The sequence below is a fragment of the Solanum lycopersicum genome, chromosome 1 (genome assembly GCF_036512215.1).
Source record: "Solanum lycopersicum chromosome 1, SLM_r2.1".
Classification (NCBI taxonomy): Eukaryota; Viridiplantae; Streptophyta; class Magnoliopsida; order Solanales; family Solanaceae; genus Solanum; species Solanum lycopersicum.
The window spans coordinates 92,895,439-92,920,883 of record NC_090800.1 but is presented as its reverse complement, the minus strand read 5'-3'; the positions used below and the strand labels follow the sequence as shown (position 1 = coordinate 92,920,883).

Sequence of the window (25,445 nt, the reverse complement as noted above, 5' to 3'; positions counted from 1 at the left end):
TAAAATTTACTTTGCTAAGGAGATTGCAATTTAGTTGCACGTTTTTGTAACACAAATTAACGGCTTAGATTGCAGGGACCTTGAGGGTGGGAAGTACAAAAGAAAAAGAATCTAAAGCAATTGAAAATTGAAATTTTGATCAGAATTCTTTTTTCCAACAATAACTTGTAAATATATATACACTGATGAGGAAGACAAGCAGTGGCATTGCAACCGTATTTTGAACAAAGATAATTTTGCAAAGCAAATAAGCTAATTATTGCTGAAAAAACTAGCATAGGAGTTTTTTCATTGAACTATTTCGTTCTATGAGACCAAACTTTACTTTCTAATTAGTGGTACCTAAATAATATCATATCTATACATGTGTAATTGACCGTTTGACAAGAGAAATCTTTGATGCATCCCCACCTATCTCCTCAAAAACTACCAGCAAGTTCCCAGTTGGCTTCAACCAAGATCGAGGAACGTGGTACCTAAAACAAACCAATATGTTAAAGAGTTAGCATCTTCTCATTTATCAAGTAACATACTAAAGTTATCTGCATACCATCTTTGAGTTGGCTGGCCGCAACCAGATTGGCACTTTCCTTGTCTGTATGTAGCTGCATAAGTACAAGGACTGCAGTTACCAGTGGCATAAGCGGTCCAGTATCTTCCAATGCTCTGTCCATTGATCCATACTTGACCTTTTCCCATACTACCCATGTCCAGTGCTAATGGATCACTTCCTCCTGGTGCATTGAAATATACCTGAAAGTTTCATGAAGAATCTCAGTATTCATGGTCATGATCAAGGTTCCACCTTTTCATTTCTCATTACTACAGCTCTATACAAAAATATTAATCTTATCTTCAAACATCAGTTATCTAACTCTTAATATCAGGAAGTGTGATCAATTCTGATGTTTCAAAAGTTACAGCAAATAGTATACAAGTGATCTCCATCAGCGAGTACATTTTTTAAGGGTTCTTCGTATTACTTTTTTCCTCAAGTAATAATCATCTGTAAAGCAGTTCAATTTGGAAATTCTTCTGTCCTGTCCTCCATATGTACAGAAGCAAAAATATATACCTTGTACCATGTAAGAGGTTGTCGCTGTCTTGCAATCAAAGAGCCTCCTACCCATTCAGCAGCAGATATTGCATTTGAAGCCAAGTTCATGGCCTCGCCTCTCAACCCCACCTGTGCAAAAACATTCAAAGTTGTGGTGAGGACATCTAAGAGGCCAAAGCATGAACAAGAAATTAGGATTGGCACCTGATATGACCATTTCTGCCATGATAAGTCCCTTTGACCCTTGTCTAGCCCATGAAGAACGACTGGCCCAAGGACTCCTGCACTCCATGTCTCATAACGTGCTCCGTTGTTCTTCAATTACAACAAACCAACACACAAAGGTGAAACCAATTTTGACAAGCAAGAAAGTGATAAGTGATTTATGGGATCCACAATGCAGAAATATCTTCCCACCATCCATGCCCAAACTCAAGTTGTAAAACTTAGTTGTTGCTATTTATTCTAAAAATCTGACATTTGTTCCCCTCATATTGAATTTATTGAGAATCTTTGATATCTTGAGTGTGAGTCTTAAAAAAGAGACTAACCGGCAATCCAACAGCTACACTGAGTAGAGAAATTCTGTTTATTCCAGCATGCAGGTTAACACCTCCTGTAAATGTAACTCTTCGGTTTTCTCGGTTTCCATAAACTGAACCTGTAAATGGAACCGGGAACTCTTAAAAGGAATCTAACATTTGATGTTTCTCAACAATAAAATGTTACCATGAGTCAACTAAAGGAGAGCATTTGCACCTGAAAGCCGTCCATTAACATAAACGTGCAAGGCATGGCCTGCTGACTGCACAGCAAGAGTAGGATGTTGCCCTCGGTGTAGAAATGATTCAGCTGAATTTATCTCGACGCTAAAAAGTTCAATGACATGGTCAGACAGATATACACGTTTGTCAGCAGGCATATAAAATGTTTTCTTTCATACCTAGTGGTGTACCAAAGGTAGTCACTCATATCCCTGGTAACATTTAATTGCTCCAACAGACCAACAACAGTGAACTTTGAATCCGCGTCAATGGTGGATACATCTTCGCTAAATGTTTCCCAAGTGCGCAGTTGTACATTTGTGGGCAGCATTTGTGCAGTGGATGTCTTGACTCCAACCTGATTTGAAGAGCAAAAAAATACACTGTAAGTTGGCAACTGAGTACCTCCTAGTAGCTTCAGTTTTCATCTTTGTAGATCATGTTAATGGGAATAAAATGCCAAGTGTTTGTTTAGTAGACACAACATTGTCAACTATTATGAATTTATTATTTTCTTAGGAAGTAGGGAGTAGATGGTATATTAAGAATGATTATAACCTAACGTTAGCAACGGGGAAATATTTATTTGTGAACGACTCTTCAGCTCCAATGAATAAAAGAAGAGGACATACAACAGAAGTTACTATTGTAATATATACATACCCTGGCAGTATTATATACAACATTTTTACAATCTGGAAGAATGCTTATTGACCAAGGTGGCAGATCGTAATGTTGGTGCCTAAATGTCACCCTTGCAGTTGAACTCAAATGGTAATTTGCAAGAAAAGCAGCACAATGTCCAGAGCCGGAAGAAAATACATGTGCCTGCAAAATGGAGAAGATTTCAGAGTTTTAGAAGGTCAAACATATATGAATCGGATATGTAAAAGAATATGTCAATGTAATAAACAGAGAGAACAAAGAATTATTGATCATCTATATTCATTAGAAATTTAAACATTGATTTGCATACTCATTCTCTGTGTCAGGGTTGAAATACTTAAGAAACCAATATTTCTTTTTAATTTGCACCCGCTTCCTCAAAGCAGTAGTGGTGGGTGTTGTGGTACTCCGCATCAACTGGCATCCGTGTCTACTCATAGTAACACCCCTACCCCCAAAAATCTGATGAAAAGAGTCAACAAAACGAGGAAAAGAGATAAGAAAGGCACCTGTTCATAGTTCCCTAAGACAGTAACGGTAGGATCAGCAGAAATTAGTGCTGGTTCACATAACTTGACAGCCTTATGAAGCTCCTTCAAATGGTCATACTTTGGCTGCCTAATCAAGCCTATAAAATAAGCACGGGGAACTAGTTAGTATATACGAAGAATTTGAACTACATGTGAAGTTGTGCATCTAAATGGTACTAGCTCAGTCTCTGACCATATTCATCAATAGGAGCATCATAGTCATAGCTGGTAGTGATAAAAGGCCCTCCAGCTGTTCTTCCAAAGTTGGTTCCCCCGTGATACTGTTCAAAGAGAAAAAAGAAACATCAGTTAAGGTAAAAAGTATCATCACAAGTTGCACGCATGATTGATTCCATAGCGCCAGTAAATCTCTTGATTGTTTATAAGTAAAATTATTTATATCCTTAATTTTTTTAGAAATGACTAGTGTAGTAGAGCTCTTGATACCATTTTCATACACTCATTTGGTAAGACTTTAATATGTAATGTCTGAAGAATGAGAAGTACATAAAAGCCACTGAATTTAACAGTTAAGACTTGGTGATGGGTCAAGATGACAATTCAGATAACTATAGAAGATTATTTTCCGAAGCACGGGTAATTTTGCATTACAAATTTCGTGCATCAACATAATAGACATGCACTTTTAAACAACAGGCATATCATCAATTGATATAGAACTTCGGAGAAGTAGTTATTAGTTAAATTCCATGTACAGGAGCTGCAGTAATGAGATTTCAAAAGCTGTAGGAAATCCACCCACCATATAATAATTCACCAAAGAGCCACCTTTTTGAATGAACCGAGCTACTGCAAAGGCCAAATCTTCAACTGGTCGATGATGAACTGGACCGCCAAAATCATCAAACCTTTACACATGAAGAAACTTGAGTAAATCATCCCAACATGGAAAAGTATTAATCATACAGCAAATGCCAAGTATAATGAATTTACCAGCCACTCCATGCCTCTGTCCATATTGTTGGCTTGTTAGGTTTGTTAGGGGAAAAATAATCACAATAAAAACCATTGCAGGTGTTTATCTGTCACCAAAATAAGACTTTAAGTTTAGCATAACACTAGGTAATCCCAAGCACTCACAATCAGCTTTCCTATATAATTGACTTTCTATAAGAAATATTTCCTAATCTGGTAATATGAGGGACAAATCGAAACAAGTTGAAAGAAGGAGCCATAAGAATTGAGTGTTGCACTCAGTTTACTCAATGAACAAAGCAAATCCAATCTTGTATAGTGCGAAAAAACATCTTACCACTGGATCAGGGGCATCATCCTCCTTGCACATGACCCACGGGACCCCAGTACCCATTTCAACAGCCATTTTAGCTGCCCAAGTCATGTATGCATGACCTGGAGCACCATATTGTTTTATTTCTAACCCATACTCGTTCTCAATCTGCATCAACACTTCTAAACATAAGTATCTATGATGCTTCATTATTGCAAAGCATCATATTGCACATGGGATGAGGAAAGAAAACTGATGATCCAGACTATGAGTTTCCTCACATGTCATTAAATTGCTTTAACTTTTCAGTACACACCAGATGCCTCAATATGTGGCTTCTATCATGAGTGAAATGGTAGAAAATCATACCTGAGACAGAATGATAGGACCACCTTGGGTCTGAAATAGCTTCTCATTCTTCATCATTTGGACAATTTTCGTGGTGAATCTTTGCATTTCCCTCTGCAAGACAGAAATTACAGTCCACTGTGATTTAGCTTCCAAGATAAACAACAACAACAACAATTTCATAACAAGTGGGGTCTGAGGAGGGTGGGTGTACGTGCAGCCTTACACCAAAATTCTACTACACATTAGGATGTTCCAAGAATACTACTTTTCCACCTGAACCAACAACAACATATCCACGTAATCCCAGTCGTGGGTGGGGTCTTGGGATAGTAGAGTATAAGCATACCTTATCCCTACCTTGTCAGAGGTAGAGGGATTGTTTCCGATAGACCGAAGCAAAAACACAACATTTATGAAGACATAAGTAAACTTTTCTAGAGGGATTGTTTCCGATAGACCGAAGCAAAAACACAACATTTATGAAGACATAAGTAAACTTTTCTAGTTGAACCGTTGCCGTAAATGCAATCCTTTTCTGAAGGGTGTGCCTCTGTGTGTGTGAGAGAGAGAATTACCTTGAAAGGTTCATTATTGGTTCTAAAGCTGATTCCAGGAACATACTTCAACCATACAGGAAAACCACTGAAATTAGAAAAAAAAATTATTCAGAGCATTTGGCATCAGAAAGTAAAGACAATCATAAATCAAAGCTCACATAGTAATTTAATAACAAAAATCGAACTTACCCAAAATTCCACTCTCCACAAATATAAGGCCCAATTCGAAGATGCATATAAAGCCCTGCCTTCTGAATCAGCTTTATGAATCGAACTAAATCATTACGCCCCTCAAAGTTGTACTATAAACCCACAAAAATTAAACATTAATACACCATTTTCACCAATGCTTCTCAGAAAAAGAAAGAACTACAACTATATATGACAAAAAAAGAAATCAAGATTTGGCAGAAAAGTATTCACAATGAACCATTAAAACAAGAAGAAAGAGTAAAGTACATTGCCAGGTGAAGGTTCATGAAGATTCCAAAACACATAGGTTTCTATAACATCCAATCCTCCATCTTTTGCCTTCTGTATAATGCCCTCCCACATCTGCATTTTGTCCATTGTTAAACCAAGAACCACAAAAAAAAATTGAAAAAGAGCAAAAAAAAAAAAAAGCCATACATCAGGGGTGCTTCTTGGATAATGAACAGAGCCAGAAAACAGAATTTTTCTTTGTCCATTGATAATGAGAGATTTCTTATCATAACTAACACTACAATAACAAATCTTAGACCCAAAAATCAACACAAAAAATATCAAGAACCATTTGGTATTGATACCCATTTTGATTTTACTTAAAAAAAGAATATGCAATATGCTTATCTCACAACAATGGTGGAGAAAGCAAAGTGGGAAATGATAAAATGTGAATAAAGAAGAAAGAGAGAAGGCCTGCAAAAGTGCAAACAAAAAAGGACACTGACAAGAATTCACAAAAGGCTAAGAATGTCTGTGACAGATAATCACACACACTGAGAAAGAAAGAAAAAAAGTAACAGTATTTTGGATTTTGTTACTCTGCATTTGACAATACTCAATGGTCATAAATGTCATATGAATATTTTTGGTGGTATTTTGCAGCAAATGCCACTCCCAAGTCTCAATCTTTATAGATACAGACACCGCCGACCTCTCGCTTTTGGTTCTTCAAGAAATTATGTTTTTCTCTCTCACACACACAAAAATTTCTAGATTTTTTAGTCATATTCTTGTGACTAACCTAAACTTTGATAATTTGAAATTTTGAAATTAAACGGTTCAGTAATTTTACTAGCTTTTATACTTCTATTTACTATATAGTTTTTTATTTATTTAATATTTTTATTTAAAATATTAAATTATCGTAATTTAATTTAATTTGAAAAATGGATCAAAGTGATCTTCAGAAAATGCAACATAACAATTAAATATGAAAGGAAAAAATAACAAGGGTTGGCCTTCTGTTGTCATTTCTTCTTTGTTAATATTTATATCAATAATCATTTTTTTAATGAATGTGTCAAGTTAAAATGTAACAAGTAAAAGTGAACATCTTATTATTCTTATGAGTTTCAATATTACATGTTACATCTTTTATTATAAATGAGAAATTATTAAAAATAGTCTTTTTATTTTTATAAAAATAAAAATATAATCCGCATATAATCTACTTTTATCAAATTTCACTTATATAATTACCCTACCTATATAGGGGTTGTTGTTAGTGTTGTATATATGTTTTAGCTAATAAACTAAGGTCCCTCAAGAGTACTACTGTATATTCAAAATTAAGTGGGAGCTTTGTGATGGAGTTCCTTTTTGTTAATTATTTGGAATTTATAATTATTGGTAATGATTAATTCAAATTGTATTTACATTCAAAACTCCTTAGGAAAAATATACAGGTGCTCTAAATGCTAATTAAACCAAAAGAGAAGGGATTGGGTGCTATTCCATGTAACTTTTTAAAGCAGATAAATTCATGATTTAAAATTTATAATAAAAAAATTAAATAAATTTAATTAATTTTATAGCTAAGCTTTAAATTTGCCTCTACCTTTTAAGATAGCGTTAGAGATATATTCTATTCTCTTTTTCTTCCCTTCTCAACATCAAAAGATAAATTATAAAATGTAAAAGAAAAAAAAGTTCCAACTCCAAATTAGTAGCACTGCTACTTAAATATATCCATTAATGAAAGCTTAACACTATTTAATTTGCTTTAATACCTTTTGGATATATATAATTTTAAAAACAATAGAAAAGGCTTCGTCTAAGTTTTAATTTCACTTTTAATAATATAATTTTCTTCCTTTTTCCAACAAAAAAGACGGAATTGAAATTATTGCATTTACTGATCTTTTTGGCCCACCAAATATTTAAAAAAAAAAGATATCCATATCTAAGTCATCTAATTTATGATGGCAACATAAAGAGAATTGGAACTGAAAGATTATAAAAGACGCAATATATGTAAATGTACTTTTCTCTGTAACATAATTTATTGTAATTTTAATTTTGGCAATGTTTTATGACGATGGCATTTCTTGCCACGCAAAAATTTAAATTTATTTTTACGTTGGTACTTATATTAAATTATATTAATTCATTATAGTTAGTAATGAAATTAATTTAAAAACATGTATTAAATTAATCACAATTAAGTGATAGGAATTATTAACATATGTGTTATGTAATAAAGATTTTGTATATTATAATTTAAGCGAAAATAAATATCGAGTGTGAGTAAGTTTTTTTGAACCTGGTGTTTGGTTAGATTGCTTGTGATTTATGTTTGTTAATTAAGTAGTTGAAAGCTTTCATTTGGAATGATTAGTAACTGAACTATCAAGTTAAGCACATTATAATTTACATATTACTTAATTTCATGTTTGATGTGTTCCATTAAATAGGTAATTGGGTGCAACTGCTTCCTATTTTTTTGGATCAATCCTTCCTGGTGTGATTCACCAAATTTCATATTTTAAGTAAACTGAATTATTGATTAATTATAAAGACATAAAAATGATTAATACTCTTGTTAGACAAATTATTTGTAAAAAAATGTTTCCATGAGCAATTATTCATCACCATAACGGATAATCTTGTATAAAGGAGATAAATCAATTACATATACATTTATGGAGATAAATGTACTACATTTATTTTTACTGCATAGTTAAGGGACCTTATAAAGTTTTTTAAAATTTTATTATATCAAATTAAAATGTTGGGATCGTTGTAATATAAAGGAAAAGTTCAAATACGGGAGAAGTCATCTTTTAGGTCCTATATATATATAATTAAATAAGTAATATCTATATATATATATATATATATATATATATATATATATATAAATGACATGGATTTGAAGATTTATTTTTTGGTAATTTAATTTGAATAGATTGTTCATCAAAATTCAAATTTAATTTTAATATTTTAATTTTAAATTTAAAAAATACTTATCCGTTATAAAAAGTTTGTCTATTCAGATAGGGAGCATTTTGTTTGTTTAGAGCAACTAAAGATTATGTCTATCCTAGAAAATGACCGACTCTTTCATGAAAGATCATTTGATCATGAAAGAACAGAACTATCATGAAAAGTCACGTGTTTATGAAAGAACGTGATATTTAACCAAAAAAAAATACTGATAAAAGATATTTTTTAAGTTTTATAAATACGAAGTATTTTCAGAAATAGTGTATTCAATAGCATATATATATACCTCCGGCTTTGTTATATTCTGATAGAGAATTATTTATCATCTCTTAAAAATATCCCGACATAATTTTCAAAGAAATAATTAAAATTTTAATTTCTCTGCGCGCTGTTTTTTTTTTCCTTATAACACAAAACAGTTTCATATGAGTTAAGGAGAAGAAAATATTTTATTAGGTACTCCATTAAAGTATGAATAGGTTGTGTCAAATCGTCAAATAATTACCTCTTACCATAAATCTTAGTCAGCGTCTTACACTTCATAACGTATACAGCAAATTTCATTATTTTATTCTTTGCAATAATTATGAATGCACACTGTCATTACACACCAAGGCACTGTCATCTTAAATACTTTTGGTTGAGAGCAATCAGCCGTGACAGTACATACTTGACATAATAATACGTAATTTCATTTTTTTAAAATTATATTTATACCTAATATTTTCACTTCACGTATTATTATTATATATATTAAAATTTTCGACAAAACTGACACGTGACAATCCTTGAAGTAACATATTATTGTCGTATATATGTACAATTAGACACACGCGTTCGTGCTAAAAGTCTAGAAAATTAAATTGCCAGACTCATAGCAGTAAGATCTCTGTTTCCAGAAAAGGCATGAGGATTTTCTAAAAGTCTCCTCTCATTACTTATGGATAAAGCTCTTAAGCTTAAGCTTTTACGAACTGAAAGATCTTCCCAATCTAAATAAGAATGAGAGTCTTTCAACTAGATGTGCTCCTTTGGCTAGATTTGAGAGAGCACCGGCCTAATATATGTTATTTTTTATTCCATTTTATGTAATATGATTTTAAATACTTTAAGTTATTAATTCTCGTAATTTATAGTATCTTATGTAATTTTAAATAATATATGTTATTTTTCTTGTCCCAATATACATGACACAAATAGAATTTCAAGAGTCAATATGTTGTTAATTATCGCGTGGAACCACACGGGTGAAGAAGACATATTGGTTGTCTCTTGTGTTGTTAAGATGAAACAACTAAAATATGAATAAAAAATATATTTATGTATATGAAATGTCAAAAGCCTCAAATCAATAAATAATCTGAAATTAATCAAAGACCTCTACTAATTAAAACACAAATTTTCAATTTGAAAATCTCATAAATCAATTAGTATACGTAGAGGTCTTTAATTATCGAAATAATACTCCTTCCGTCAACTATTAATTGTCATACATTCCATTTTTAAAGTCATATATTTTTCATTATACTGATACATAAAAAATTGCAATATAGTTTTTTAGTATCTAAATTTTTTATTTTATTATTAAATTAATGTAAAATTTACATGACAAATAAAAGTGAACGGAAGGAATAATTGATTTAGGGAGGAAAAAAAAACTGAAACTAAAACAAAAATAAAAAATAATGTTCAAGGTTTGAATCCTAGACCTTGGGGTTAAAATGTCAAGCCTAATCCAGTAGACCAAACAAATAGTTACATGAATAAGCACACAGTTGAAACAGACATTTTGACCTTCTGCTGTATGCTTATTGCCACTTATATATAAATAGTAGATATGCGTAAATATCTCACACATTCAGCCTTCTTTTTTTTTGGTATACCAGCAAAATTGTGATGATCTATCGACATTATTGCAAACATACACCGTCAACGTCTAAACCAAAGAAACATAGTATAGTAGTAGCAGGTGAAGGTCAACAGAATACAAAATTATAAGATTACTGTGATTGCAACTAACTATACTTAATTAAATGTCATAATCCTAATATTCGAGGGTTAGTTGTAAATATGTAAACAAAAAATGATAACATACCTTTAGAATAAAGAAATATATAAAGAGGGGTCATGAGGAAAGTAAAATAGCACATAAGTGGGGTGGACATAGGATGCTTCCCATGTAATGTGTTATGTGTGTTGCCTTCATATCAATGGAAGAAGAATTACTACTTTTTTGAAAACTTTGGTTAAAGGGAATTAACATGACCCACTTTTCCACTTCCCATGTGATCAGATCTTGTTGTATTCACTAAGTCACAGTTCACAGACAAACAACTGAAAAAGAGTTGGTTTTATTCTCGTAGTGTGTTAGATTAATATTGAATAAGTAAAAATAAACGAAGCGAGAACTTCGTTGCAGTACTATATGACTCTCTAATCCCAATTCAATAGCTTGATGTTTTAAGACATTACCATCTACGAGTATGGAGACATAACCACAAATTGTATAATGTAATGTTTTTATACGCAAGAGTAAATATAAAATGTGAAAATTTGTATTCCAATAAAGAAAAAAGATAGTACTAAATTATATGGTATCATTGTCGGTTTGCTTTTGCAACTTGGCAGCTCCTTATATTATTGCATGTGACTATTCGTAAAATAATGTGTGGGGGCATTTGCTAAATGGTTAAAAGTATTTCTCTTCGTTTGTTTTATTCCATTTGCGTACACTCAACTACTTGATATCTTCACGTATCAGGTGGACGGAGGGATAAGTATTATTTTATTTTTAATCAAAGATTTTAAATTTATATTTTCGATATAGAGTTATTTTTAATAGAGGTAAAGATGTTTTATCTTTAAAGTGAAACTTTTATCATATAAATCTAGATTAATTTAACCTCAAAACGAATATAAAACACCGATGCATAATGAGAAACAAAGAAAGTAAGGTGTACTTGACATCTTCATTAAACTTATTAGTTTTAATCACTAAATTGTATACCAAAATCCAATAATTGCGGTTTCCTAATTAAAAGTTAGCTAGCTCATAGAAGCAAATTTTTTTAAAAAGAAAATGTCTATGTTAAGCATGAATTGATGACTTGAAGATGTTCAACCGCTTAAAATTGATCAAGTTGAATTGAAAATGTAACAAAATTTAACACCATGACTCAATACATCTTAAATTTATTTACTTAAAATAGTATAAATGAGCTGGACGTTAGGATCAATCCTTATCATATATGAACATCATAGTCAATTCCTTTTTTTTGGTAATTAACATGATGTGACATATTTTTCTTGAATAGTTGAATTATATGCCAGTGCCAATAAAGTAGAGCTGATTGGCTGGTTTTGGAAGGATCTTTAAGGATTGTCCGAGCACTAACCTCTCGTCTCGTCTAATCATAGATTTTAAAATTATAATCAAGTATTAAGATCAAATAAATATTTAAATATGAATTTCTGAAATAGATAGTCAAACACTAGTTAAATCTATGAGAAAAACAAATAAATACATGCATGAAAAAAAAATTAGACGAAGATTTAACATAACATGATTAGATGCAAGCAGGCTGAAGAAATCCTTTTTTCTTTTTTAAAAGTTGGTTTTTGATAAAACTTTAATATAATTAATTGAACAGACAGGACAGATTGTAAGTTGACAAAAATCATTAAAAAAAAAAAAAAAAAGAGTGAGATGAGATCTAACAAGACAGCCCAACCCCTTAAGCATAGCCCACTTTTAATATCCTCCCCTCCTTATCATGAATAATTATCTTACAAAAAAAAGCTATAGAGAGTGCCGTAGTGAACTATCTTCATTTTTCTGTGGGAATTTATTGCTTTTCACTTGGAAAAAGTGGATGAGGATTATGTGGAGCCAAAAAAAATAATAATATTAGTATATATTCTCAAAGGGATTTAAAGGACACATAAAATGTTGTTATCAACATCATCATCATAAATATGATCAAATAATACAACGTTTTGGATAAGAGTGGTTGACGTGCCTTGATTATCTTTACAAGTTTCAATTTATTCATGGATAAGTTTTCGGAACCAAAAACAAAGAGAAAATTGGATAAGCAAACGGTCACCATTCGAGCAGTGAATATGATGTTATCATATCAACGATATTTGTGTACCCATTATTATGACCACATGCAAGTGATCGATATCGATCATAATATATCACATCTTACATTATGACATTGTCCAGACCAAAAGTTATTCCGTTTTATGTAGTTCACTTATACTAGATCGAAATGTCACAAGGCATCCAGAAAATTACACGTTGATATCAGATCATTAATGCCAGAAAATTGCCAAAATAGCAGTAAATGTAGTTCAGAAAATGTTACAAGGAATAGGTACCAACTCTCTATTGGGAACGTTTTAGCATATTTTCGATCCCCTCATCTCAAATCCTGTAACCCTGATCTTAGGGGCTAGGAAGAGAATGAAACACAACTGCAAAAAAAGGAAGAAAATCTATGACCAAAAATGTAATCCCATATTTTAAAACTAAATATTGTTATGAGATAGTTTATGGAGAAAATACAACAAAATAGTACACAAACCCAAAAACGATGATTCTCACCTTTTCTTACTATCACAATAAAATTAAGCTACACAAGAACCTGTGAATGGTTTAGGATTGGAACCATCTCTTAAGCTGCTTAGAGCGCTGCTGATTACTATTAGTTTGATTAGAACTGCCGCGAGTGAATTTGGATGTATATTGTTCAATTAGCATATCTAGCTTGTCTACTCCATCTCGTCCAACTGCATCTTTCTTCTTTTTATCCTTTTTCCGGTTCTGTAAACTGACGCTTTGTTTTTGTTGGTTAGTTTTATCTTCAAATTTCCTCTTTGTTGCTCTTGCTGCAACGTATTCGCTTTGTCCAACCTTGGGAGTAGCATTACCTGTTTTTTCACTACCAAAGCCACCATGCCTTTTTCCTTCTTGATTATCGTTTAGCTTCTGTTTTGTGCCTCCTAGCTTTTTACCTTCCTTCTTGTTCTTCTTCTCATCTCTTTTTTCTGCAGAGAAGGCGGCTCCTTTAACACCTTTATTTTTTGGTTGATCTCCATCTTTACTACCTGAAACTGACGACACATTGCCTTCCCTTAAAGTGACACCTCTGACACGCTTGTTTGTTGCTTCATCTTCTCCTGGGGCCTTCCGTTTTCTTGACTGTTTATCGCGGGTATCCCGTTCATTCGTATTGTCATTCTTCTGCAAATCTTCTTTGTTCCTGTTAAAACCTTGCTGCTGAAATTTCTGACGAAGCTTCATTGTTTGGATATTGTCAAGAGCAAACTCCACTATTGGTCGATGCTCAGGACCAAAAGTCTCTGAAAATAGATAAGTACTCAGATACAGAAATGTAAAATGCTAAAAGTCACCAGATATCAAAAAACTAAAGACACTTGCCAGGATTGTTGTTAAGAACTCTCAAAGCCACAAGTGCATGTTCATGCTCTGAAAACTCAAGAAAAGCTACTCCACGAGAATGATTCTTTGCCACTGCTTGTCCTTTTTTCACGTCCTTCAAAAACTTTATCTGCAACACAGAAAAGTATAATGAAGTTGCAAGAATAATATAGCCAAACTGCAAAGACTAAACTTCAAAGGAAAGCTCACCTGCCGGATAACAGGCTTTTGCTTAGTAGCACGAGAAGTAACTGCATCAATGCAAAGTGTCTTCAGCTGTTTTTCAGTCATTGACTTGGGAACATTGTACATAATCAGCCGTGTCCTTGACACATGGAAATTTGGGGACTTCAGCTTGATAATCTTCTTTTCTTGCAGCCTACACAATGAACAACGTTAGCATTGCAAGCTATACAGGAACTTACAAAACATTTTAAAACTGCAATAGAACAGCTCCAGAACTTCCTTAAACATTCTGCATCTAATACAACAGCTACCACTACACCTCAGTCACAAACAAGTAGTGGTTAACGATATGAATCCTCATTCACCATGTTACTTCATTTGAACTCATATGTCATGCCAATAAAAGCATTCTGCATCAAATGAGTTCTTTTATTTGCTGAAGCATTGATTACCTAAAAAAAACTCATTTGATATATTAAATAGCAAAAAAACACATTTGAGTAACAAAAAATATTGCAAAGGCCATCAAAAGAAGTAAGAAGGTAAAGTAAATAATTATATATTCACCTAATTTATTAGCTAATCAATTCATTTGTACAGCATAAAGTGAAAAGAAAGGAATAGATAGTTCGATGCTAATTGCACCGGCAGATCAAAATTAAATAAAGAGGAGATCACTTGTTAACCGTTGAATGCAGAAACCCTGCTAGAATTATTGAAAAGAAGTAACTACCAATAGGAAATGTGGCCTGAGGGGGCAAAACTGAAAATCTTCAAACTAAGCAAAATCAACCTTCATTGTCTTGTCTTAATGAGGAGCTCCAATTCTTTAACATATTATCATTACTATTACCACAAGTTCATCTATCTACCCCTATCATATATTGCTTTTGTGCTCTGGACATATAGACTTCTTTAAAAGGATCACTCTTGGTCTACGAATTAATGTCCCATAACACCTTAAAGAAGCTTTTGTCAAAAGAGAGTTATAGTAGAGAAAAAAAGGAGGGCAGTTTCTGTCGCCAAAAAACTATAGATGAACTCAGCTGATATGAAGTCAATTGTTAGGAATGTTTTCCTTTCAAGATTCACCAGTTTGAATATAAGATAAATTTTGAGTTTTGTGAGACTGACCCCTTGCGCTTTGACATATCACCCACTGAAACACCTTCAGCAGCTGGGGTGCCCTCCAAAATAAGACCCTCCTGTTACAGACCAGAATAAAATTACATCCACATTACCTAGAGATCTCAATTAAGAAGTTAAATGCCCGGAACGGCATTACCAATAGAAGCCAACCTTTGCCAGGTAAAGGTTGCGATGGTCATTGTCCTCCTTTTTAGTCTTCTGCAAATCCTTATCATGAGCAGCTTTTTTGTCCAAGGCCTTTAAAATTTTTAACTGCCGACCCTTCAGAAAGACACCTAAACCATCCACAACACTGGCAGCGGAAATAGCAGCTTCAGCAGATGCTGCTGTTTTAAATTTGAGAAATCCAGTACCCCTTGGTCGTCTGCAAAATGTAGAATAAGCTTAACGGAGTCATTAGACAGCAAAGAGTAAACACATAGTAGAGCTCATACTTGGTGACTTGTTCAAGAACTGGAGCAAAGTACTCCACTTCACCAAAAGCTGAAAACCGTTGTTTGACTTCTCCATAATCAACATCAAAAGGAAGGTTGCTAATGAAAACTGTCCCCTGCAGATCATCTGCTCCCTCACTCTGCATATCTTTAACTTCTTTGTCCTTGCCCGAAACATCATTTAGTGCTTTATTCGGAGTAGATGCATCAAGTGGTTCATCCACGGGGATAATAGTTTCAACATCCTTTCCCTTCTTTTGGGGGCTTGAAATATCATCTGCGGGAGTAGCTGTCACTATTGAAGTTGGAGAAATAAAGTTCTGAAGAATTTTTTTTGCAATGTCTGCTTCCTCATCAAAGTTAAATTCGGTCTGATTATCTTCTTCTAAAAGGTCAGAGTCATCTTCGTCCCCTTCAGCTTGCTGAGATTTTCCATCAATGTCAATGTCTTCATCCTCCGTATCACTACCACTATCATCTTTTGCGCTCTGTTCTGCAGAAGAATATTGTAGATTGAATTATTCCCGAACTCATGAAACAACACATTTAAGAGCATAAACAGAGTAACTGGCATAACAGTAATAACATCATCACCAACCATCATAAACAAAATTTGAGAAACGGAAGAACTAGCTGCAGAACAGTTTAGATGAATATGAAGTGACAACCATCAAGAATTCAACATTCTTTTTTTGATGACCAAAAAAAAAAGAAATTCAAGATTCTCAAGATCAGACCTACCAAAGGTTTAAAAAGAAATCAGCGATAGGGCAATCCATAGTTGTACCCTTGAACATTAGGAAGAGGCAATCACATAGCACCTATACAATGGTATTGTAGTTGGCAATTTTAAGGTCAATTTAAGGAGGTTGGATAACATGTTGATGGGGTGCTAAAAAGATACTTCTGAGTTACAACAGAAGGAAAAGAGAAACATTTTGAAGGGAAAAAATGGATAGGAAGCCGAAGCATGATCAAACAACAATGATAAGCTCTTGTGGAATGAAACCCAAATACCTAAACTATTGGTAACAGGTCTCTACAAGTCACTCATCACACATTAGGTACCCAGACACTGAAGGACATTTACATTCATTCAACTTCAGTCCTCAATGAACTTTAGATCGCTTCCTATAGAGAGAGGAGAAATTTTGGAAACTAGGACTTCTCAAGTCACCAAGCAAAACAAGACTTGCACAATGGATATTATATTGAACAAATTAAAACTGAACCAGTTTTGAGGCATGAAGATTTTAACGAGGCATGGGAAATAAAATTAGCATCCAAACACATTTGACTAACAACGCCAAAGCAGCTAAGATATGTTAAGAAGTAATCATCCATTTATGTAGCAGGAGCAGGAGAATCTTAATTATAAATTATAGCCCGAAGAATGCAACAACTACTAAGGCATAATTAGCATTTTAGTTTCAGCTTAATCTAGACAGATCTAAGTCCATTGCACTGTATGCAAAATTGCCTTTTTCCCCTCATCTTGTGCAAACTCTAGTTCACATACTACTTGAAACAGACCTTGACATGGAGCAAGGAAAAGAAGATGAAAAAACTATGGCTCGAGGGATTTTCTAGAAGTTAAAAAACACCACATACAGATCATCCGCAATAATTTTCCCACTAAGGTCTGCTCAATATAATATTAATATCAAATTGGTCATTTCTCAAGTATTCACTAAAATAAATAAGAAAAAGAAAGCCAAAGAATTAATGTGAGCCACCTAATCTATAACCTGACTTGGTTCAATGGTGTATTAACTTCAGACATTAATAATGTAAATAATTTATCAAAATCTGGGCACAAATAGGTCCGAATATATGAAGTACGCTAAGAAGTGGATGCCACATTAGTACTTTATTTTCATGACTAAGATAAATTTGCTCGATATGATTAGATTAAGCCAAGGATAACATATCTAGCAAAATATAACAGGATATTCTCAGACAAAAAGAAAGAGGCTTACCATCTATTGCAGTTGCAGAAGATTGACCACCAGATGCATAAACCTTTTTGGAAACGGCCCAATCAACCGCAATAGTTCGTTTATTCATTGTTTTCCCATTAAATGTCTTAATAGCCTAAAAAGAGATAGACGAAACAAAAATAGGGATTAGACTAGATAAGAATCCAAAGGTACAACCCAGAAAAACTTCAGTGGTGTAAGCACATCCCATACATCGCAAGCATAAATTGGAAGTACATTGTGATTTTTACCATTTCCATATACTCCTTATAAAAGCGAAATTCTGATCATACTTATTCAGATGCAAACTGCAGCCAAAAGTTTACAATGTTAACTAAGCCTTAGGGCAATGTAATGGTTATGTTTGAGGTCATGTACTAATTTGTGCTACCAAAAATTATGTCATATCACAAAAGCACTCTATGCATAAAGAGTAAACAAGGAGAGCAGCTAAATTTAGCTGTGGTATTACACCAAATCTTACAGTGAGGTCAATGTCAATTGAACTCTCCTGTCCCCTTCCTCTTTTCACTAATGTCATGGGCAGTTAATTGACAATTCTACCTGATCCCTGTTTTCCAACGGGTTCGAAGTCTATTTCATGGGACCCAGTCGCCTACAAAGAACTTGCCAGAAGACCAAGATTACCTAATACATAAATCACTTTGGTCTGTGGAATTGAAAAGAGTTCACAAATTACTAACTAAACCTAACTGCAATCAGCCAAAGGTAGGCTTCTTTAGAAGATACCTTTTTCAATAAACAAGAAACCTCCAAAGGACTACCTGTTGCACTGTTTGAAACCATGTGTATCCACCTCCCTCCCCCACAACCCCAAACTCCTCCGTCAGGTTCAAAGTCCATCTTATAATTCCCAATGGTCCACACTATAGAGAACTTGCCAGAAGACCACAACAACAACATACACAGTGAAATCCCACTATGTGGGGTCTTGGGAGGGTAGACCTTACCACTACCTCGTGAAGATAAGGAGGTTGCTTCTGAAGACCCTTGGCTCAAGTGCCAGAAGACAAGACTACATAATACATAGATCACTTTGGTCTGTGGAATTGAAAAGAGTTCACAAATTGCTATCTTTATAGTTCACTTTCTCTCAGACTTTAACAGCTTCTCAATTTCAAAGTAGAACATAGCCCTTGAATAAACCAATTTAAAGCATTTTAATAAAGTTACTTGATATAAATGTGAGTTCATACATTCTCTGCATCCTGCTTCGTTGTAAATTTCACAAATGCAAATCCCTTTGATAACCTGCAAAAATGCTAACTAATGGTTACTAGTGGCAATTAACAATAACAAATTTAAATTTGCAATGGGAAGTCCCTTACCCTGTCTCAAAATTCTTAGGGATAAACACATCCCACACGAAGCCAACTTTTGAAAACATATCTTTTATCTCATTCACTTTGGCCTACGTTTGATTGTCAAGCTCAAAGGTCAGAGCTCTGTGAGCACACGCGAATACAATGGAAAATGGTACACTAAATCTGGATTAGCTTATGAAATAGAACTAATAAAGTGAAGAGCAGAAGGAAAGACCTTAAAAGGAAGATTCCTCAATATAAGCTTCCACCGTTGAGTCTTTGAGCCCTGGTAAGAAATATATTAGTAAGAAAGTGCAAGTCAATCAGCTTAATAATACATTACAAAATTAGGCAACTTGAAAAAAGTGTCCAATAAAAGGAAACAAGACCTCTTCCAAACAAGAATGTCGCACAAGACATTTATACAAGTTAAAGATGTGGGCAGTGGCGTACGGCCGTACCCATTATCCTTCTCAAGAGGTGTCAGGTTCAAAGAAGTGAACGATGGGACAAATCACTATATCAAATCATATTAAATCGTAAACTTTGCTAAATAAAATGAGTTGATATTGGTAGTATCTGGTTAATTAAGAAGTGAAAAAATCTATATTGACAATGTGATTATATTTGCTAAATAACTTTGCTCTACAAGCATTCAAATATTTGTAGTGATTAAAGTGTTTTAATCATTCTTGGACTATTGGTTATTTGGTTTAGCTTGCCTTTTTCAGGAGAGAGGTAAGCGGTATAAGTCACAGTGATAACCTTAATAGCAGTAACAACATGAAAATCCTAAGCTTGAATCATAGTTACACAACTTGGTGTGAGCCCATTTATGCTAGCCTTGTGCTAGGGACTAGGATTATCTCAGCAGTCTGTGCTAGTGGATTGGACATGAACAGTGGATTTGTCAAGATACATCTAATTAACCAGATACTACCAATATCAAAAAGGGACAGGATTCAAATGGAAGTAATACAAGGAGAACCATGAGGAACCCCCACAGAGAACTGCTTGACATGTAAATAAGGAGAATTAACTCATATTCCCTTTTTTCTTTATTTTGGACTTTCAGATGCCAAACGCTTACTCCTGGTCAACAAAGCATAGCAATAGTTAAGCAGAATAATAAAAACCTGAGACCTAGCTAAGGAATTATATTATATAACAGGAACGGCAACAAATTTTTCACTTTGAAGCCACTAGGTCATGCTGGCTGACATCACCAATTTTCAGGCTAAGAAGGAGCTACCCGGAATTCTAAGCCTAACTCTGTGTGTGGGGGGGGGGGGGGGTAGAGAAAGTGAAATGTTGCTAGAAATACACGCAGCTTCACAATAGAAACTGAAAGGACATGCCGCACAAGTGCACATTCCCATATTGATTCTACTAATTCTGACAAAGGTAATTGTCGAGGACTTCTTCCTAAGCATGCATTAAATCCCCTTTGTAAAACAGTCTTTTTGCACACCACGAGGAGGATTTATGACTTCAATTCCTGAATGTCTGCCCTAGGGGTGTCTTATCGGTACAATACCAGGGAGCTTATTCTTCAGCTCTCAGGCATTTCTACAAGACTTCAATTTCAATACTGACCCAAGCATCTCATACCACCATGTTTTAGACAACGATTACCATTATTTAGGACATATCCAACAATTGCAAACTGCTTAAACCTTCCCCAGAAAAGCCAGATCACTTGACAAAAAGCTAATAAAACAGAAGCATCCAATTATCTAAAAAAAATGACAGCAACCTAACCTCTCCACCAAGTTGTCGTGCCCAAAGCGTTGCTCCATGTACTTCTTTTTGGTGTAATGATGCAACACAAGCTTGAGCTGATTTGACACTAGTGAAAAGTACAGATGAAGCATCCATTTGACAACCATCATGTGCTAGCCCTAGAGCATTCATAGATTTGTAAAATATATTAGCCACTGATTCACAAATAACATGTATCTTATAACTTCCTTTGGAATTCATGATAGAACTTGTTTCTTCCAGGGGAAAAAGGTAACCACTTCAAAGCCAAAATCCTCAACAGCTTTTGCCAAGCACATTGTTTTTCAACTAAAAAATTGTTTACTTGGGTCTCTTTTGCCAAGCACATTGTTTTTAAGAAAAGATTAAAGTTAAAGAAAGTCACTATGGGATTCATCTGGGCAAAAATGGATGCCCAAAACAAATGAAAGGGGGAAGCATATTTAGTTGGTTTTACCATGATTTTCAATCTCTTCTTTTGGAAGAGGGTAAGTAATAGAACATATGGTGCCACACTCCGCCGCAAGCTGGTGAGCCTCTTTTGCCATATTTGCATTTACAATTCCTCCTATTATAACTGTCCTGGCGACCCTGTTCAACATGAAGGAAGACATAAAAAAAGAGGAGGATTTATACCAGTCAAATACAGAAAAGGAAAAACTACACAATCACAAATACAACATGCAAATGCATAACTTCAATTGCCAAACAGTGATGTGGCATGGCTGCGACTCTTTTGATAAATAATAATTAGTTGATGTAGGGGGGAGAACTCCCTTCAAGTGTTACAAAATGTATAGCCATATAGCACCTACACAAGAATATGATTCCTTAAAAAAGAAACTCAACCATCTAAACAGGAACTTCATGGATGCATTAAAAATAAAAGGTTATCTCTGAGCTATACAAGATCCCTTTCAACCCCACCCCCACCCCCCACCCCCTCTAAACTCAAAAGTGTGATATACCTGTAAGTTTTAACATAACAATTTAAGCTCAACCGAAAAATTGCTCTTGAAAGTCAATAATCACTTCTGTCTCAAAAAAAAGTCAATAATCACTTCTAGACAAATTGTACATGAATATGCAGCTACAAACTTTTGCCTCTCAAAAAACTGTGTGAACACGCATAAAATTTTATATTGGTAAAATGAGGGAGATTAAAAAAGTCACAAGAGATTGTAGTTTAGACGCCGATAAAATACCTTAGCACCTAAGTAGTGCCTAGAAAGACATCATATGTCTGACACAAGAACTCCAAAATTAGGCAAGCAAGACAAGATATTAGAGCACTAGTCCACCAAAAATGAAAAGAATCTAGAGTAACAATGGATAATAGCACAACAATTATCATCCTACAGCAATTTACAGAAGACTAATCCACCAGTCCCTTGAATTTTAGTACTTCATATTTGGTCGATAATTAACCGTGCAAACATAAACTCCAGAATACAACTTGTTTTGGACCGAGAAATTGTTGTTATTGTAGTTGTCGCAATACCAAAATTATTATCAACAGAAATTGGCAGAGTGCAAAACGGTATCTATAAGTAGGTTCAGCAGAATATTTATTTTTATGCAAGGAAAACTCGCAGCCACTACCCTTTGGGTGCGCACAAGGTAAAACCCTCGCTCCTATGCAATAGCTCGCAAACCACATAGGAGAGGTAACCAACACTAGGCAAGCCCGATGCGACGAGCTCTAGGTTCAGCAGAATATTTTCATAATAAAGAAAAATAGTGAAATTTAACAAATGAAAGTGCGGAAATATCAAATACACAAGAAATTACCTCTGCTTTCCTGAATAATTTCCATCATCAGCTGCACCATTGGAAAGCAATGTAGCCTTTTTTTTCCTAGCGGGCTTACCTGAGTTCTCTGACAACAATAAGTTACATTGTCAGGGGATGCGTTAATAAAGTAAAATCCCACTATGTGATTGGATTTCGTATTACTTATTAATCTAAATCACCAATAAACATTAAAAACAGAAATCATTAACTCATATGATACTCATTATTGAATCTAAAAGTAAATCATCGCATTTTTTTCGAGAAATAAAAGTTTAATAGTTTCACTCGATAAAATAAATACAAACTCATGCAAAGTATTATCTTTTTTAGAAGTCTTATATATTATTTATTCTATTATTTTTTATCAAGTAAAAAAAAATATTATTAATGATAAGTGGGCCAAAATCGACCACATACAAGAGGTTTTCCGAAAGAAATAGAGAACCTACAACACTTATTCAAACATAAGTATCTGTTCAAGAATCTTGAAATACTTACTGAAGTATAGATTTTTATAAATGTCAAAAAACAATTGTATAAACTGATATCTAAAATATGATGCCTCTTAAATTTGAGTTCATATATTATTGAGACATGTTATATGGCAAGTCATGACTCATAAACAGCCATTATAAAATTAGTGAAATGCCAAGTTGGTTGCCAAAGGTATGCATAAAAGATATGCATTGAATGTATTAACTGATCCTTTGGTTTAATATCTAACAACTTGAGGCATTCAGTTTAAAGCATCACTGGGTTCTCAGGCAGCAACTAGATACTAAAGAGCTACATTTAGATTGAAAATAACACCCATATGCTTATAGCTCAGAACCTGTTCCTTGCCGGCTTGAAGCTTGTTTGTGCTTAGCTGCTTCAGTAGAAGCACCATCTTTCCCGTCTTTTTCTTGTGCAATACTTTGAGGGTTTGAAGCTTGTTTGAGCTTAGCTGATTCAGTAGAAGGACCGTTTTTGCCGTCCTTTGCTTGTGCGGTACTTCCTGAATAATATATAATTGATAGAAAAGTCAAAGAAATTGGAGTATTATCTGTTGGTGTAATTTTCTTTATTGAAATGTGGCCCATGTTTCCATTTCAAACTAAAGTACCTGTTCCCTCCATGTTTGAAGCTTCTTTGTCCTCAACTGATTCAACTGATTCAGCAGAAGGACCATCCTTGCCATCTTTTGCTTTTGCAGTGCTTTCTAAATAATATAATTGATAGAAAAGTCAAACTAGCAACACTGGGGTATTTTCTGTTAGGGTCGTTGTCCTTGTTGAACATGGCAAAATTTTCCATTTGAAAACTAAAGTAGCACAAACCTTGATCCCCCTTTGATTGCCGTTGTTCACGAGGAGCACGCTGCATAGCCTGTTTGACACCAATTTTCCTTCCTCCAACCACTGATCCATTCTTTAGCTCGATGGACCGGTTAGCATCGTCTACAGATGCACTATGACAACATGTATGAGGAAGAATGAGTTGCAGAATATATGAGCCACGTACACAAGATGGGGAAAAGTACCACTTAACATAATTCTCTCATGTAACTTTATCAACTACGAAGCAATGCTTCGATCTATAACTTCATTACAATGTCAAATCATGTAAAGTTGGAACCTCACATTCAAAGATAATTAAAAAAAAACAATTTTTTAAAAAGTTCAAGAACAAGAATGCTGAATAATTATGAACAAAGTGATATATTCTATGCAGATAATGAGCAAAGGAAAAGAACCATGTTATTTATCGCATTCAATTTTCAAACTACTCCATTAATGTCATTAAATCAGAAATTTTGAGAAGGCCCAGACACTCTTAACAGAAAAGAAAAAAAAAACAATTAATGCATTGACTTACAATTGGACAAAGCCAAAACCCCGGTGCTCGCTTGAACCTATGCACACAAAAGTGAAGAAAATTGGACAAGAAACGTCATCAAGATGTAAGAAACTTGAGATGGAGACTTAATAAGTTTCAAGAAATACTGATACCTAGTAATAGGCAACTGAAAAACAACACCACTTGTTGAATTACAAAATTTTCAATAGAAATTACCTTTATTGGTAACCATAAAACACCGCCTAATGGGTCCAACTTCACTGAACGTCTCCTCCAACTGCAGATAATTAGTATCTTGGTAAGTACGCAATGTTTAGAATCTTGAAATTAATGAAGAAGAAGAAATTACCTGAGCATTAGTGAAAGAATAAGGTAAATTGTTAACAAAAATAGTGGAAGGTGAGTGTTGGCTATCGCCACCAGACATCGTCTTCTTGTTTTTTCCCATCTATATGATTGTCAAGAAGCAATGGAGTTTCGATTGTCAAGAACACCGAACAAGAAGCAATGGCGTTTCTTGTTTCTGCGCTAAACAAAAAATTTTAGGGGTTTATGGAAGAGGGGTTTTTCGATTTCGGGTCAGGACGCTTTCTTGTGGGCAATTGGGTCTGAAGTGAATTGGGCTTGACCTAGAATGTACTTATTTATAGTTGAGGGTCAATATAAACCCAACGCGCACAATAAAAAGTGGGGCGATTTTACGGTTGCAACTCGCGAAAAACTCCAAGTTACAAATATATTATGGGCAAATTATAGAAATCACGTACTTTTAAGGTAAAGTTATAATTTATTCCTTAAAAGTTTATAGTCATAAAAATGCTTCAAAACGGATATAATAATATCAACGCTGATACATTAATCTAATATACACTAATTTAATGCGCGAGATACATTTTATACATGATACACTGATCTGATGTGCGAGA

General features: G+C 34.1%; 2 protein-coding genes across 3 annotated transcripts; both read right to left on the bottom strand.

Annotated features, from left to right (window-relative positions):
* Positions 1–133: 133 nt before the first annotated feature.
* On the bottom strand, positions 134–6,445 carry LOC104645427 (beta-galactosidase 3-like). Its single transcript, XM_010317020.4, has 18 exons — positions 5,805–6,445; positions 5,634–5,729; positions 5,364–5,476; positions 5,193–5,259; positions 4,636–4,728; positions 4,291–4,434; positions 3,972–4,060; positions 3,781–3,886; positions 3,211–3,298; positions 2,997–3,115; positions 2,485–2,649; positions 2,001–2,179; positions 1,817–1,926; positions 1,609–1,718; positions 1,262–1,372; positions 1,076–1,186; positions 551–753; positions 134–476 (listed from the first exon to the last, which is right to left on the bottom strand). The coding sequence occupies exons 1-18, from the start codon at positions 5,964–5,966 to the stop codon at positions 359–361; spliced, it is 2,184 nt and encodes a 727-aa protein (XP_010315322.1). The 5' UTR covers positions 5,967–6,445; the 3' UTR covers positions 134–358.
* Positions 6,446–12,893: 6,448 nt separating this feature from the next.
* LOC101263645 (uncharacterized) lies at positions 12,894–25,155 on the bottom strand. Of its 2 annotated transcripts, XR_739279.4 has the most exons (20): positions 24,869–25,155; positions 24,736–24,796; positions 24,538–24,574; positions 24,000–24,130; positions 23,786–23,881; positions 23,513–23,677; positions 22,678–22,765; positions 21,344–21,477; positions 20,887–21,026; positions 19,361–19,411; positions 19,150–19,232; positions 19,018–19,072; positions 17,801–17,915; positions 15,822–16,314; positions 15,538–15,751; positions 15,373–15,443; positions 14,263–14,431; positions 14,053–14,182; positions 13,216–13,973; positions 12,894–13,085 (listed from the first exon to the last, which is right to left on the bottom strand). XR_739279.4 is itself a non-coding variant. In XM_010317019.4 (19 exons), the coding sequence occupies exons 1-19, from the start codon at positions 24,965–24,967 to the stop codon at positions 13,267–13,269; spliced, it is 3,039 nt and encodes a 1,012-aa protein (XP_010315321.1). In that variant the 5' UTR covers positions 24,968–25,155; the 3' UTR covers positions 12,894–13,266. The 2 variants fall into 2 exon arrangements, 1 of the variants encoding a protein (XP_010315321.1); XM_010317019.4 differs by having other exon boundaries at positions 12,894–13,973.
* Between the last annotated feature and the right edge of the window lie 290 nt (positions 25,156–25,445).